Source organism: Salvelinus fontinalis, chromosome 40 (assembly GCF_029448725.1).
Source record: "Salvelinus fontinalis isolate EN_2023a chromosome 40, ASM2944872v1, whole genome shotgun sequence".
NCBI lineage: Eukaryota > Metazoa > Chordata > Actinopteri > Salmoniformes > Salmonidae > Salvelinus > Salvelinus fontinalis.
The window spans coordinates 19,822,927-19,838,987 of record NC_074704.1 but is presented as its reverse complement, the minus strand read 5'-3'; the positions used below and the strand labels follow the sequence as shown (position 1 = coordinate 19,838,987).

Here is a 16,061-nt window from a genome sequence, read left to right as displayed (position 1 = left end):
GATGCAGAGAGGAATGACATCATCATGTGACTGCCCTCCCACTTGCACGTCCTCCCCTGGATGCTGTGGCAACATGAGACATGCCGGCCCCTGGATGCTGTGGCAACATGAGACATGCCGGCCGGGCGTCTCTCCCGGCCGGCATGTCTGTCACGTCTGTCACGTGCCCCTTTTCTCTATCCCTCTCTTTCGATCTCTCTCTCTGCTGCTGTGAGGAGAGGGGTGGGATACTGTATCAACTAAGCCTCCACTTCCTCCCTCATCCATTTCTCTTGCAATCCCCATCTCCCTCCCACCTCTCTCTCTTCCTATCCCCCGCTCCTCTCCTCCTTTGCTGAGCTGAAGGTGAAGTCCTCAGCCCACCCTCCCCTTGCCATACCCCTCCCCCAGCAGCCCCGGCTCAGCCAATCAGAGTGTACGGTGGGGGCAGGGCATAGCTGACCACCATTCCAGTGCAGCACTGCATTCACCGACAGCCAGGCAGCTAGCAGAGAGAAGCTAGGAAAGCTAGCACCACAGCACTGAGACACAGACAAGACACTGTGTGTGTGCCTGTGTGTGTGCAACCCAGGCATAGCTTCTTCCGCTTCACTGTTTTACTAGCACTTTTACCTCACAACTCTCTTCAAGTGGGACTAGGGCAGCTCAGGCCTGCTTTTCCTCCACATTAGGATAAAGAAGGGATCAGTGAAGGACAAACGAGAGCTTGGATATTGGTTGTTCTTTCCTCCCTTTTCTCTCACCTTCGTCCGTCAGTCGCTGACAGCTCTCGCATACGTGCAGGCAGGATGATAGCGGCACAGCTTCTGGCATATTACTTCACTGAACTGAAGGATGACCAGGTTAAGAAGGTGAGTGACTACAACACTTTTACTTTACTCTTCCCTCTAGAATGGGTCAGTTTTGTAAGAGTAGACGCTGCTGACAGCCATGGACACCGGTTGATGGTTGATGCTCCATGCATATCAATATGCCTCTGGGGCGTTTGATGAGGCTGGGCGAGGACGGAGCTTTGGGAGGGATGCCATGATGGATATCTGATTTAATTTTGATGAGTGGTTAGTCTTGTCTAGATTAAGTACTGGAACAGGAGTGTGCAGTTTTTAATAAATGCACTGTGTGTCCTTGAGATTAGAATGTGCCAGCTGGGTGGGCTAGCTGGTTGTGGTCGTGATGCAGTGCATACTAGCCCCCCTCTCATCGCTAAGGAGCGTTTCCGGGGCATCTGTTGCCGGGGCGTCTGAAGCAGACAGGTGTCTGTGAGCTAGGGGCTGCTGGGAAGGAAGCCGTGAGCACTTCCTCTCTCCTTCCCCCTCTTCTCTCTCTCTCTCTCTCCCTCTCCATCGTCATGGAAATGACCAAACCACACCTTGCCTCACCATCCTGCTCCCCTGACACTAGGCCTGTAACCAAATCAATTCCCTCGCTCATTCCCGTGGATAGGAGGGAACACGCCCATTAGTGATAGACAGATGTTGACCTCAGATCAGAACAGAAACAAGGCACGACGTGTAGATGTCGGAGAAACATCAGAGCATCTAGTTGTCTCAGGACACACATTATACATTAATAAATCCATTGGTTTTGACTTGACCTGTGTGACATCCCCTAGAGACTGAGTAAAGACAGAGCGGCTCGTTCTCTGACGGAGTGGGGGATAGGATTTGTGATATCATACGTGACGTGTAGTGCAGCATGTGCACGTGCCCCTAGTACTGTAGCTAGCTAATGTGTGATTCACCACAGCAGTGAAAATGTTCAGGCCCCTGGGAATAAACCCAGTTAACCATCACATTCCTGATTAAGACCAGTACGAGGGCTGGTTCAGCAAAATATTATATGACGTCAATTATTATGACAGTATATTATACTACTACTATACTTCATTTAATATTCTCATAATGAATTCTAATATATCTTAATGATAAAAACATGTCAACGCTCCAAAATTGTACTAATATTTATCATTGTGCGTTTATCATCATTTATCATAGCGTGCATTACATAATGTTTGTAGCCTACTACTACTAAATTAGTAGCGCCGCACACATACTTGTCTATGTGAAGGCTGCACAATGCTATTTATATCAGGACAATTATTCTCCAGCTATCGGCTCTACAGCAGTAATATTGTTCATCTGTGGATCCTATAGCCAACTGTTCCCTCTGGATTGTGTTCCATTGCACTCTGGAATAATATGACAACTTGTAATGTCTGTCTGTCTTCATATTGCTAAGTACCTGCACTCCATCATTGGTTGAGTAATATACAGTATCATAACGATACATAATAGTTAGGGTCAGTAAAACTCAAGACCCTAATCCTTGTATATAGTGTATCATGATGACATATCATCATAACATATTGTATCCATTCTTTCCTGTGGTGGTCTATAGATCGACAAGTACCTTTACTCCATGCGTTTCTCTGACGAGACGCTGCATGACATCAAGTGTCGATTCCGGCGGGAGCTGGAGAACGGGCTGGGCCGCGACACCAACACCACCGCGACCGTCAAGATGCTGCCCACCTTTGTCAGGTCCATCCCTGATGGATCAGGTAAAGTGTCAAGTTAATACAGAGTAAACTTCAATACAATAGTGGTTCTGTGTTGCTCAGTTCCTGCAATTCGGGTGATATGTTACGAATTCAAATTCATTTAATATGTTACAAATTGGAAAGTGCTTATCCCGTTCAATCTCTTTAATAAAGTACAGCAATATATACATTGGAAATAATCCACACTGATCATGTTAGCTGCCTCTCTGCATAACAAAAAAAAACTATACATTCATAATCATAAGATAATGGCATGGATCCCATTTGGACCTGCAGCTTGCATATCTACTGGCATGTCCTTTCAGGCTACTTCTATACAGTAAAAGCACCAAATTACCACTATTGGACCTTTAACTCTACATAGAAAATAGTGTTTATACTGTAAGCACTTTAAAGCACACTACACTCCCACCTCTATCTGTCCTGCAAAAATGTGCTGAGTTGTTTTAAATGGCCAGTGCCATTCTGTGACATTAGGCTTTTTGTGTGTACTGTGTGGCCCCTGTATTTGAACTTGGCAGGTCATACGGCCACCTAGCGCCATTGTTGTGAGCCCAGGAGCAAAGCAGTGCTCTCTGTGGCCACTAGAGTGTCTATGGGCTGTCAGTATGATTAGCTGTGCTATAGCAGTGCATGATAACATTTAATATCGCTGACGCTGATCATTCAACTGCTAGATACAGAGACACTGAGCTCATGCAAAATGATGCAGGGTTTTACCATTTGTGTAGTTGGGTTTATTGGGGACAGTTGGGGTTATGTTTTTTCAGTTTATAGTATATAAAATGTATATGTTGTAGTTTAGTTTAAAGTTTATAGTTTAAGACATTAAAAAAAGAGGAGATGAGTTCACTGTCTGTTTCCTTGTTTATTTACTGCTGATTGCCTTTCAACATCAGTTAAAATGCCCAGCCCTCGTAAATTAATAACTAGAGTATTGGGTTACATTAACAAATGTAATGTTGAATGTCAACAGGCATAAAGTTATTACTTTTGAGAAGGGGAGGGGAAATACTATATGTAAAATGTTGCCTGATAATAAAATGTCAGAAAGCTATTTTGAACTTGCTGATAGTAGAGGCCACTGATAGTAGGGCCCACTGCTGATTGTAGAGGCCACTGCTGAGAGTAGAGGACATTGTCAAGAGGTTTACTCCAAACATCCAACCTATGCATAGACCAGGGTGGCCTTTCTTTGTTTGTAAACAGAGCGGCCTATGGACAGTAAATGCCAAGGCCCAACAAGGCTAGCCTTGCAGAGGGGTCGTATCATAAAGCCAGTCTGCCTTGAGCAGTTCCCTGTCATCTCGCATGTTATAAATAGCCATAGTTTTCAGCCACTGGACATGAGAGGGTCCGGGAAGGGGGATTCAGTTAAAGTTCAAAGTTGAGGCTATGGTGACAGCTGACAACTGATATGTGTCAACTATGTGAGATGTGTGTAAAAGTATTATCAACAATTTACTTAGTTACACAGGCCAATTACAAGCCATCAATGCCATGATCAACAAGATAGTAACACATGCAATATATTTTCTGTGACGGTTTCTTTACAGAGTAAGGCACAATGAATATCAACAGTGGAGAATGCTTTTAACTGCTGGCCCTTTACTGTAAACTACAATCTAGATGGAAAAGCAGCACTCTATAACAGTGTTATAACAGAACATTACCTAGTTAGCCTGAGGATAGAATTCTACTTTGCTTAAATGGCAGCTACAAATGGAGTCATCCTCTAGTCTGTAGGCCATCAGACACACCTCCATCCAATACAGCTCAGTGACATTTCATTCCACACAGGTCAAGGGAACAGATTGTGATAATGCTCTGTGGTCAACACCACACAGATGTAGTGTAATTAGATCAGCTTGGTGCCTGATCTATACAATCAATATAAACAGGCCTTGCTTTACCTTTTGAGGACAGAGTATGATTTTGTCTCCCTTCCTATAATGACATATAATCCTGATATATAGCACCTGGCAGGCAATCAATTCAGTTCACCTAAAATGTATTTTGTAGAAAGTAACACACTGCTTGAAATACACTAGAAAATAGGTCATGTTGTATTTTTTTATGCGTTTTTATTTTATTTTCTCCAATCTGACAGAAAAGGGGGATTTCTTAGCTCTGGATCTGGGTGGCTCCAACTTCCGTATCCTGCGCGTGAAGGTGACACAAGACAAGAAGCAGCCGGTTCAGATGGAAAGCCTGGTCTACGAGACCCCTGAGGACATTATCCATGGGAGTGGGACGCAGGTCAACAACACCACAAAACACCACCAAAAAAACAAACCAAAACACCCTCAAAAACACAACAAAACACACTAAAACACAACAAAAAATCCTCAAAACTCCCCCAACACTCTCAGACCATCGCCTATAGTCTCATTCACTCACATCAGAGGTTCTCCGGGTCAAACAATAAGGATCACTCTGTATAAAAGCAGTCACTCAATATTGTTGTATGGATCTGTTTGTCCTATGAAGTAGATGTGACATGTGACATCAAGACCCCCATCACTACACTGTTGACCTCTGTTGACTGTTGAAACTCCCCGAGAGAGGGCAGTTGGCAACAGTAACGTGATACCCACAACAATTCTGTAATGAGAGAGATCAATTGTGATTGGTTGAAACAAAAAAACATTCCATGCTATAACCGATAGGCCTAGAGAGTGATCGTAGTAGAGGACTGACTTGAAGAACTGTTGGCCACCATCATGATTTTATTTATTTATTTTTTATTTCACCTTTATTTAACCAGGTGTGCCAGTTGAGAACAAGTTCTCATTTACAACTGCGACCTTGCCAAGATAAAGCAAAGCAGTGCGACAAAAACAACAACACAGAGTTACACATAAACAAACACAGTCAATAACACAAAAGAAAGAAAAATAGAAAAATCATTGTACAGTGTGTGCAATAAATAGGCCCTAGAGGCGAAAGTAATTACAATTTAGCATTAATACTGGAGTGATAGATGTGCAGATGATGATGTGCAAGTAGAGATACTGTGGTGCAAAAGAGCAAGAGGGTAAGTAATAATATGGAGATGAGTCACCAATTCAAAACAGTTAAATTGTTAATTAGGTGTTGATAAGCCAATATGGTTGCCTTGCTGCTACTGTTATTATGTGTAATTGTATAACTACGTGCTTCTGTCTCACTCCTCAATGCATGTTATTTTTATGTCTCTAGCTCTTTGACCATGTCGCAGAATGCCTTGGTGACTTCATGGAGAAGCAAAAGATCAAGGATAAAAAACTCCCTGTAGGATTCACATTTTCCTTCCCATGTGCACAAACCAAACTGGACGAGGTAAGAGGTTCCAATAATGTATGCTTTTATAATGTTTTAATGCTTTATTTGAGATGTTGAGAAACCATAATAAATGGCATTATAATATATATAATATAATATATATAATATATATATAATATAATATATTTAATATAATATATTGATATATTTATATAATATCATTATAATATAAATATATATTTCAGTATAAGACAACTTTAGGGTTTGAGTTTGTACAGTTCTGTTGTAGAGTATATAACTGTGGGGGTGGTACCTGCCTGGGGGGACAAAATCCTAATTTAAAAAAATATTGTCCACAAAGCCAACACTAGCTAACACTAGCCAACACTAGCCAACACTAGCCAACACTAGCCAGCACTAGCCAACACTAGCTAAGACTAGCTAAGACTACCTAAGACTAGCTAAGACTGGCACTAGGTGGTCATAGGACAGATTTATTAAAGAAAGTGCTGTCTGTTACAGGCCGTCTTAGTGACTTGGACAAAGAAGTTCAAAGTGAGTGGTGTAGAAGGCATGGATGTCGTGAAGCTTCTGAACAAGGCCATCAAGAAACGAGGGGTGAGTTTTCTTATTTCTTAACCATAATTGAATTACCACGTGTGCCACTAGAAGAGATTTAGAAAACATATTGTATTTGTCAGGACTATGAAGCTGACATCATGGCAGTGGTCAATGACACAACCGGAACGATGATGACCTGTGGGTTCGACGATCAACGATGTGAAGTTGGCATCATCATAGGTGAGGATACACAAATTCAATTCAATTATTGCACAAAAGGGTTATTGATAAAAGGTGGTAAAGGAACTGTTCAGCTTGCCAATGGCAAAGAATGGCCATGGCTTTGTAGACTCATGTTAATTCTAAATTCTACACAGAGAGGCACAGCTCTATTAAGCAGATGCCCATTTTACGGCACAGCATTCTCCTGTGGCTTGCCGAAGTGCTCCAGACAGGTTATTTACTAGGCTGGGTGTACTTTCAGGTACTGGTACTAATGCCTGCTACATGGAGGAGCTGCGGCACATTGACCTGGTGGAGGGAGACGAGGGCAGGATGTGCATCAACACAGAGTGGGGGGCGTTCGGGGACGACGGGTCCCTGGAGGACCTCCGTACAGAGTTTGACCGGGAGATTGACCGAGGCTCCCTCAACCCTGGGAAACAGCTGTAAGTCAAGACTGCAGGGCCTGCATTGTACTCAGGACTGCAATGTGGAATATGTGTTTATGGTTGTTGCTATAACGGAGTTATAACCTAAAGCTAATTCCAGTGCAATTTATCAGTTAAACTTCCATTGAATCAGTCACTTTTTGCACTACAAGTGATAAATATATAGGGCTCCAGGCCAGGGTCTTACCACCCTCACCGCCAAGATAAAACAGAAAACATTGTAGACATTGTTTAACCCAAGCAGGTATTTACAAAATCTCCAGGAAGAGTCCTGTTACATAACAATAAATCCTCAGTGAACGTAAAGCTGTGTATTTGTTTACAAGCCCTAAAAATAAACTCACAGTGTCTCTGTTGTGTCTTTGTCTGGGAAGGTTTGAGAAGATGGCCAGCGGGATGTTCATGGGAGAGCTGGTCCGCCTCATCCTGGTCAAGATGGCCAAGGAGGGACTGCTGTTCGAGGGTCGGATAACCCCCGAGCTTCTGACAAAAGGGAAGATCGAAACTAAGCATGTTTCAGCCATTGAGAAGTAAGAGGTCAACCATGGACAGTTTCTTCCAAGGAAAATATACACAACTCCATTGTTTTTGTGGGCTATATGACCTCCATTACATACAATGAAAAGTAATTTGAGGCTAAGTGAGTTGTAGAGCTCAAGCACTACATAAATGCTTGCCATTGACCTCTCTCTCCCCGTGACAGGAGCAAGGAAGGCCTGACCAAATGCAAAGAGATTCTAACGAGGCTTGGTGTGGAGCCTTCTCAAGAGGACTGTGTTGCCGTGCAACACGTATGCACCATCGTATCCTTCCGCTCTGCGAACCTCATCGCAGCTACACTGGGAGGTATCCTTGCTCGGCTGAAGGACAACAAGGGAGTCGCCCGCCTGCGCACCACTGTGGGCATTGATGGGTCGATGTACAAGATGCACCCTCAGTGAGTACTCAATCCTACTGGAGGTCGATAGGACCTCCTCTGTGCAAGAACACAATAAGAGAACAGGAAGGAATTTCAAAATAGCCACAGGTGTCAAAGAATATGCTGGTCTCTACCACAAGTGATGATGCAATAACTTATCAAGATTGACATTTCTCTGACAAGTACTAGGCTTCGATACAGAAATCCAAACAGCTTGTAATCTCTTCCATCCATCCGCCCTTCTCCTCTCTCTGCAGATACGCCCGGCGTCTCCACAAGACGGTGCGGCGTTTGGTGCCCGACTCTGATGTCCGTTTCCTGCTGTCCGAGAGCGGAAGTGCCAAGGGTGCTGCCATGGTGACGGCGGTGGCGTACCGTCTGGCCGACCAGACGCGCCAGATTGCCCAGACACTGGCCGAGTTCCGTCTGAGCAAAGCCCAGCTGCTGGAGGTGAAGAAGAGGATGAGGACGGAGATCGAGAACGGCCTGGGGAAAAAGACTCACGACTCGGCCACAGTCAAGATGCTGCCCACCTACGTGCGCAGCACGCCTGACGGAACAGGTGACCAACAGGAGGGGGTTGTGGAAGGATGGATGGATGGATAGCAGGAAGGATTTAAAGAAGGAATTAATATATCTTATCACCACTCTTCAGAGTTGGCGGGAATCAGTTCCATATGAATTGTAGCCGATTCAGGAATTAAATTACACCTCCATAGAGGAATTCCTTGTTCAACTGTTAGGGAATAAAATGGGACTGACCCCCACAAAAGTTTAATAAGTTTTCATAATTAGTCTACTTTTTGTACTATTTGTATAATCTATGAGGACCAACATTTGAAGCATGAGAATATCTTATGTAAATAGTGGTAGTTTGTATGGTATTGTAATATCATTAGCTAATAAGCCAGCCCTCATGTTACAGAAAATGGGGATTTCCTGGCTCTGGATCTGGGAGGGACAAACTTCCGGGTCCTGCTGGTTAAGATCCGTAGTGGGAAAAGGCGTACAGTGGAGATGCACAACAAAATCTACGCCATTCCCATCGAGGTCATGCAGGGCACGGGAGAGGAGGTACAGCAATGGCTGAAATTACTAAATGTCATTAGCCAAAAGCCATTCGATTCGGTCTCAATTCATGAACTATGATTCATCCGTTTTCAAATGTCCAGATACAGATACAGGTACTTTGGTAATTTTCCATCCATAAATTGAGTCTAATTTATTTCTGTCTGCACTGAAATACAGTCAGCACATCATCAAGCCAATGAATCATTAAATTCATAATTTAATGAATGCAGTCAACGTATGATTAAAGCCGTTTTTTCCACCGCTTCCTCCAGCTCTTTGACCACATTGTGCACTGCATCTCTGACTTCCTGGACTACATGGGCATGAAGAGCGCCCGTCTGCCTCTGGGCTTCACCTTTTCCTTCCCCTGCCACCAGAAGAGCCTGGATGCGGTGAGTAGTTTATCTGCTGGCTAACATCTACCCTGGATGAGAACCCAAAATATATCCTGTCACGCAAGATCCTTCAAAAATGGAATCACTCTCACTGACAATTATGATCAACATTCGCATTTCACAGTATATTTCATTGATCGTTCTCAGAGTGACAGTAATGTCTGCTATAACTATAAAATATGTGGATGCACCGAATGTCAAGTTAATGTATTAAGGTGATCGTAGAGCTGGAACGACAAACCGAAAATGATTGACACCGACCACTTATCGAAGGCATTTTGCTGATATCGTTAAATAGAAAAGTAGCCTATACTAGAGAAATGTGAAGTTTGAAATTAAATAAGTTTGCTAATATGGGTGATTGTTAATGGGACATTTGATGGCTACAACGATAAATCTTCTTTGTTTTTGTTTAAAGTGTAATAAAAAAAACTGTGGTGTGCATTTGTAACGGATGTGAAATGGCTAGCTAGTTAGCGGGTACGCGCTAGTAGCATTTCAATCAGTTACGTCACTTGCTCTGAGACTTTAAGTAGGGTTGCCCCTTGCTCTGCAAGGGCCGCAGCCTTTATGGAGCGATGGGTAACGATGCTTCGTGGGCAACCGTTGTTGATGTGTGCAGAGGTTCCCTGGTTCGCGCCCGTGTCGGGGCGAGGGGACGACGTAAAGTTTATACTGTTACACATTGTTATAAAAGTATTGTTCTATTTAGCGTTATTGCATAAATTAACGCAATTTATCGCAATATGGATTTTTGGCCATATCGGCTAGCTCTAGGTGATCGTAGGGTAATCCAAAAGTGCCTTTTCTGTTTTTCAGGGTATCCTTGTGAACTGGACCAAAGGCTTCAAATGCACAGACTGTGAGGGTGAAGACGTGGTGGAGCTTCTCCGGGAGGGCATCAAGAGGAAAGAGGTGAGGTTGGACACCACGCCTTATGTCACACCACTGTGGTAATATGTAACACCTCCCCACAATGTAAATCCATAGAGTAGAATCAAATAACTGGTGTGGAACCAGTTGCCAACAATTTTTCAGTGAGAATCACTACTGGCTCATTGATTTGTCGCTAGAAGTCGCTGGATGACGATTTGCTGTTGCCATGACGAGTCACAGCACCAATTTCTAACCCTGACATAGCGTTTTCGCTACCTCTCCCACCGCACAAACCCTCCCCTTGTGCTTCTCTGCCTGTGTGTGCACCATTGCAGAGACTTTTGTTGCACAGACAGCTTCTCCCATTGTTTGCGACAGAAAAGTTTGAGTGGGAAAAGTCGCTAAATGCTATCAAAACCATAGAAACCCTTGGTGGCAAAACTCCCCAAAGGCAGCCTGAAAAGTAGCTGAATTTGTTGCTATGCCCTTTTACCAATAAAAGTCACTGGAGGGGTCTGAAAACTCGTTAAATATAGCAACAAAATCGCTAAATTGGCAATACTGTATGGAACTCTCATTACACTTATGCACCATAACTGAACTGCCACTACACTGTCTCAGTCACCATCGACATTAACAGCCCACGTAACGGTTTATCTCATTCTTAACACCATTTATCAACAATAAATCACTCTATGCGGTTGGAAATACTGATACCATCCCAGGTAATAATGTATACATTTATTAAACAATGAAAAATGTATATATTGTATATGTATATACAATATATTTTTAAAACAATAGCATATCATGCTAAGTTATCATTAGGGGCATATTGTAGTAGCATATGCTATGTCTCCATTGGCAACTTTCAGCAGTGCTGGAATAATTCAGTTATACTCAATGTGCTTCAGTCATTCTGGACTTGGTGTTCTGAGGGGTTCTCAGCCCAAATCACACACCAACATGTTTCTCAGTATCTTTTTTTTATCAATTTCACCCTTTTAGATGGAGGATGGAGTAAGTATTAGTTGAATGTCAATGAGTAAATTCATTCAGGAAAAAAAACAAAACAGGTAAAACGGAGCCGCAATGCCAGTCTCGAAAACCTGTCCCTAGGCAACACAGTGACGAGAGCCTGGTTTCAATGATGGACTATTTTGGCATAGAGGAAGTACATCACTACCTACGTCACTACTTTATCGGCTTGAATAAAATACTAAATATTGGCTAGCAAGATGGAAATCACTTTAGTTATTTTTAAGGAGTGCATTTCGCAAGTAGCTATTTTGCATCACCTACCTTAACTAAAACCACTGCAAAGGTTTTTCCTGCAAGCTTTGGTTTTGAATCGCGACGTTCTGGCATGACTGCCTCGTGATTTGTGGGAGAGCCAAGATCATTTATTTTCTTTTTATCGACGTACTGTAGGTAGTGACGTAGTTCATCTATAACATAAGAGTCCATTACTGAAACCAGTCCAACTCTGTGTTGCCTAGAGTTGGATTTCCGAGACTACCGCAATGCAGAGGTGTGGAAATTATTTAAATAGCATGTTATTAACATGAGAAAATTGTAATAAACAAGAATGCAAAAATGACTGTAAATCTTTACAGGCAAAGTATAAGGCAAATTAACTTGAGTGTTTGTTGTGACCATTTTTGCGACCCGAATTGCGAGTTTGTATTTCTAGCAGCAACAAAAAAATCAGGATCTTTACAAATGGGAATGGGAATATGATATCTCTTTGTCAATGTGTGTGTGTGTGTGTGTGTGTGTGTGTGTGTGTGTGTGTGTGTGTGTGTGTGTGTGTGTGTGTGTGTGTGTGTGTGTGTGTGTGTGTGTGTGTGCCTGTCTGTCTCCTGTCTGAGCTTCTGCATAATAATGAGTGTGTGGAGGGTCAGTGGGTTGCATTGTTCTTGGAGTGCTATTTGAAAGGTTGCCATGTCTGATATCATCTTTCAGTTGAATCAGCCATTCACTAACATTTCCAAGGGGGAAAAGTGGTTCATTCATTGAGAAACAACCATTTGTACACAACAACACTCACAATGAAAATAATATTTGAAATGTGCTCAATCAATTTACAGTTTGTGTGTTCTTGTTTTTTGCTTTATGACATGATGCATGACTCTAAATGGAGGTTTGTTTTCTGGTTGTGACAGTAAATTAAGGTGACGAATGAGGTTACTATTTAAGCATTGGGTGAATCAGAAAATGTATAGTTCAACTCACTCAAATGTACTGTTCAACTCATAATGTTGTTTGTGTGTTGTGTGTATGTGTAGGAGTTTGACCTGGATGTGGTAGCTGTGGTGAACGACACTGTTGGAACAATGATGACGTGTGCATATGAAGAGCCCACCTGTGAGATTGGACTTATTGCAGGTATACAGGCCACTACTTAATTTAATAAACACTTGCAGTACAAAATTGCAAAATGAGTATCATTTGCAAAATAAGTTGATGAAATTGGATACAAAGCTAATGGCTAAAACTTTTGTACCAAATTGTATATAATTTACTGTAATGTACATTGTAATAAGTAGTATATCCGCATTACATATAATACTGTTGTCACGTTCCTGACCTATTTCTGTTAGTTTGTTGTATGTGTTAGTTGGTCAGGACGTGAGTTTGGGTGGGCATTCTATGTTTTCTGTTTCTATGTTGGTTTAAGGGTTGCCTGGTATGGCTCTTAATTAGAGGCAGGTGTTTTGCGTTTTCCTCTAATTGAGAGTCATATTTAGGTAGGTTGTTTCACAGTGTTCGTTGTGGGTGGTTGTCTCCTGTGTCAGTGTTTGTCGCACCATACGGGACTGTTCGGTTTGTTTTGTACATCGTTCTTTTTGTGTAGTCTATTTTTCCCTGTTCCTGCGTTCTTCGTGTTTTATGTAAGTTCGTAATATTCAGGTCTGTCTACACATTCGTTTTGTTATTTTGTTAGTTTATTCAAGTATAGTTCGTTTTCTGTCTTTGTTGTTTTGTCGTGTCTTTATTAAATATGTCATTTCACAACGCTGCGCCTTGGTTCCATCACTACTCCTCCTCTTCGGTTGAAGAGGAGGACCACTGTTACAACTGTACAGATTTATAGACCTGGGATGTCACGTGCATTCTAACAGGGACGGGCAGTAACGCGTGTTACATGGAGGAGATGAGGAACATAGAGACGGTGGAGGGGAACGAGGGACGCATGTGCGTCAACATGGAGTGGGGTGCCTTCGGGGACAATGGGTGCCTGGACGATATCCGGACGCAGTACGACCGCGCCGTGGACGAGAACTCACTCAACGAGGGCAAACAGAGGTGACAAATGTGCAGTCAAACTAGTAAATGGCTCTCTGAGCACAGGATAGGTTGAAATGTGTTTTTTGGTTGTTGTTTTGTTAATGGCCTGAGTGTGCATCTGTACTTTATTTGAACCAGAATCCTTTATTGACTCTAAAATACTTTAATGTTATCCATAATAAAATGGTCCTTGGTATTGATTGTTGGTATGTTACACTAAGAGTCATTGATGGCCTACTGTACTAAGCTCCCTGAGGAGAGATGGGCCTAAGTAAATAACTAAGATATATGCCTCAAATTTTGGGTATGTTTCACTCCATGTCTCAGGTATGAGAAGATGTGTAGCGGCATGTACCTGGGAGAAATTGTGAGGAACATCCTGATTGACCTGACCAAGCGCGGCTTCCTGTTCCGTGGAAAGATCTCTGAGACGCTGAAGACCAGAGGCATCTTTGAGACCAAGTTCCTGTCCCAGATAGAGAGGTAGGGAACATGTGATTAAACAAAAAAATATCTCGCTGTACTTAAATTTGACCCTATTGACTAAGGATATGTGCCTGGGGGTGTGCAGAACTATCCTGTTGTAATTTGGGATGTACAGAGAACCAACACTTACACTGTTGAGAACCAACACTTAATACAATTACAAATAGTTCACAACAGTGGCATCTACATTGTTACAAACACATAAGAATATGATACAGACACCTTTATGAGACTGTAACCAATATTAGGCCTACCTGTATGCACAAGTAACTATTCAGTATTCAGTGACCCAATGGCTCTTGATTGACTTTTAACCCTTTCTTTCCCCAGCGATCGCCTGGCCTTGCTGCAGGTCAGGGCCATCCTACAGCAGCTGGGTCTGGACAGCACATGTGACGACAGTATCATCGTCAAGGAGGTATGCAGCACCGTGTCCCGCCGTGCGGCTCAGATCTGCGGAGCCGGAATGGCCGGCGTGGTGGACAAGATTCGCGAGAATAGAGCGCTGGACCACCTGGACGTCACTGTGGGGGTGGACGGAACACTCTACAAACTGCACCCACAGTGAGTGATGGAGGGATAGAGAGAGATGAAAGGAGAGGGAAAAAAAAGGAGAGCCAGTGTTAGCTCCATAGCAAACTAAATCCAAAGCTTCCTTTAAATGGTGGAAATTAAAAGCATGTCCATAATGACGTGTGATATTAGTGTCAGAGGATAAGGACATTTCACATCTGCTACATCTTGTCTACTTAGATATCATAGAAATAGAACTCTGAGTACAACTGTAATGAATCCGCATCATCAATTCAGTGGTATGTCCTATGAGAGACAATTATCCTTATACTCGTCTGACTATGTGTGCCTGTCTCCCTGTCTCTCCAGCTTTTCCCGGATCTTCCACCAGACAGTGAAGGAGCTCGCTCCCAAGTGTAACGTCAACTTCCTGTTGTCGGAGGATGGGAGCGGCAAGGGTGCAGCCCTCATCACAGCCGTGGGCTGTCGCCAGAGAGCGCAAGAGGTGCTGCAAGCGTAATGAGCCGGCCATCTCGTCACCTTGACAACGCCCTGCTACTCCAACTTTTCTTCCACCCACCACACAGCCCTTCTCTCCATCTCCCCATAGCCCTGACCCGGCAGCCGTGACTCCACCTCTGCCCCACCTGGCCACTCTCACAGCCGGAGACATGTCCACATGCATAGGGAATTAAAAATACTAGAATATTTCACCTTTATTTATGTTTGTACATTTTCCTCGATAGCTTGTTGTCTTAAGTATCTGATAGATATAGTGCAAAATGTGTATATTGCATAACAAAAGGATTTTGCTCCAAACCAAAAAGTTTTCTATACTTTCTGCTGGATTTGTGAGTTACAAGAGTAGTAGTATTTTGGTTGAACTCTCAATTGACCCAGTGAACATTTGATCCAATGAATGAAACTAACAACTCCTTTATAGTGATTACACTCTTTAGATATCTTTTCCAAAAAGGCCTCTGTGCTTATAGGGTGGAAAGCAAGAGTCACGGCTGTAAAAAGTCATAATTTTACACACCACCTACAGTACATACACTCCCCCCCCTCCAGTTAAGTGTTCTACCTTGTTGCTACATACATGTGAATTACTACTATACTTTAGGTGTTGTGTTTTGTGTTCAATCCCACCTACGCATTGTGTGCACAAATAATAAATGTTCATTGGGCCCCAAGATAAGAGTAGTTACTCCGAGCGCTTCTGTGTGTACTTGTAACTGAATGTCTCTGTGAGTCCTACTGTAACATGCCCTGTAGCTTTACATGTCCAAAGCTCTATGATGACTGCATGCCTTATTCTGAGACAAATGGAGGGTACTGGATCATTTTATTTTATATATCAAAATAGATTTGTGTTTCAAACTGTGACAAGTGAATTCATTAAATTATATTTTGTTGTGCAGTAAATACTGTGGAGATGTCTCTTTCTTAGAATT

General features: G+C 42.8%; 1 protein-coding gene across 1 annotated transcript; it reads left to right on the top strand.

Annotated features, from left to right (window-relative positions):
* The first annotated feature begins 435 nt into the window (after positions 1 to 435).
* Positions 436 to 16,032, top strand: LOC129839303 (hexokinase-1-like). The gene is made up of 18 exons (XM_055906621.1): positions 436 to 851; positions 2,398 to 2,560; positions 4,671 to 4,819; positions 5,762 to 5,881; positions 6,347 to 6,442; positions 6,526 to 6,625; positions 6,870 to 7,053; positions 7,431 to 7,586; positions 7,760 to 7,993; positions 8,233 to 8,537; positions 8,901 to 9,049; positions 9,319 to 9,438; positions 10,261 to 10,356; positions 12,606 to 12,705; positions 13,443 to 13,626; positions 13,936 to 14,091; positions 14,425 to 14,658; positions 14,977 to 16,032. The coding sequence occupies exons 1-18, from the start codon at positions 789 to 791 to the stop codon at positions 15,125 to 15,127; spliced, it is 2,760 nt and encodes a 919-aa protein (XP_055762596.1). The 5' UTR covers positions 436 to 788; the 3' UTR covers positions 15,128 to 16,032.
* The last annotated feature ends 29 nt before the right edge of the window (positions 16,033 to 16,061 follow it).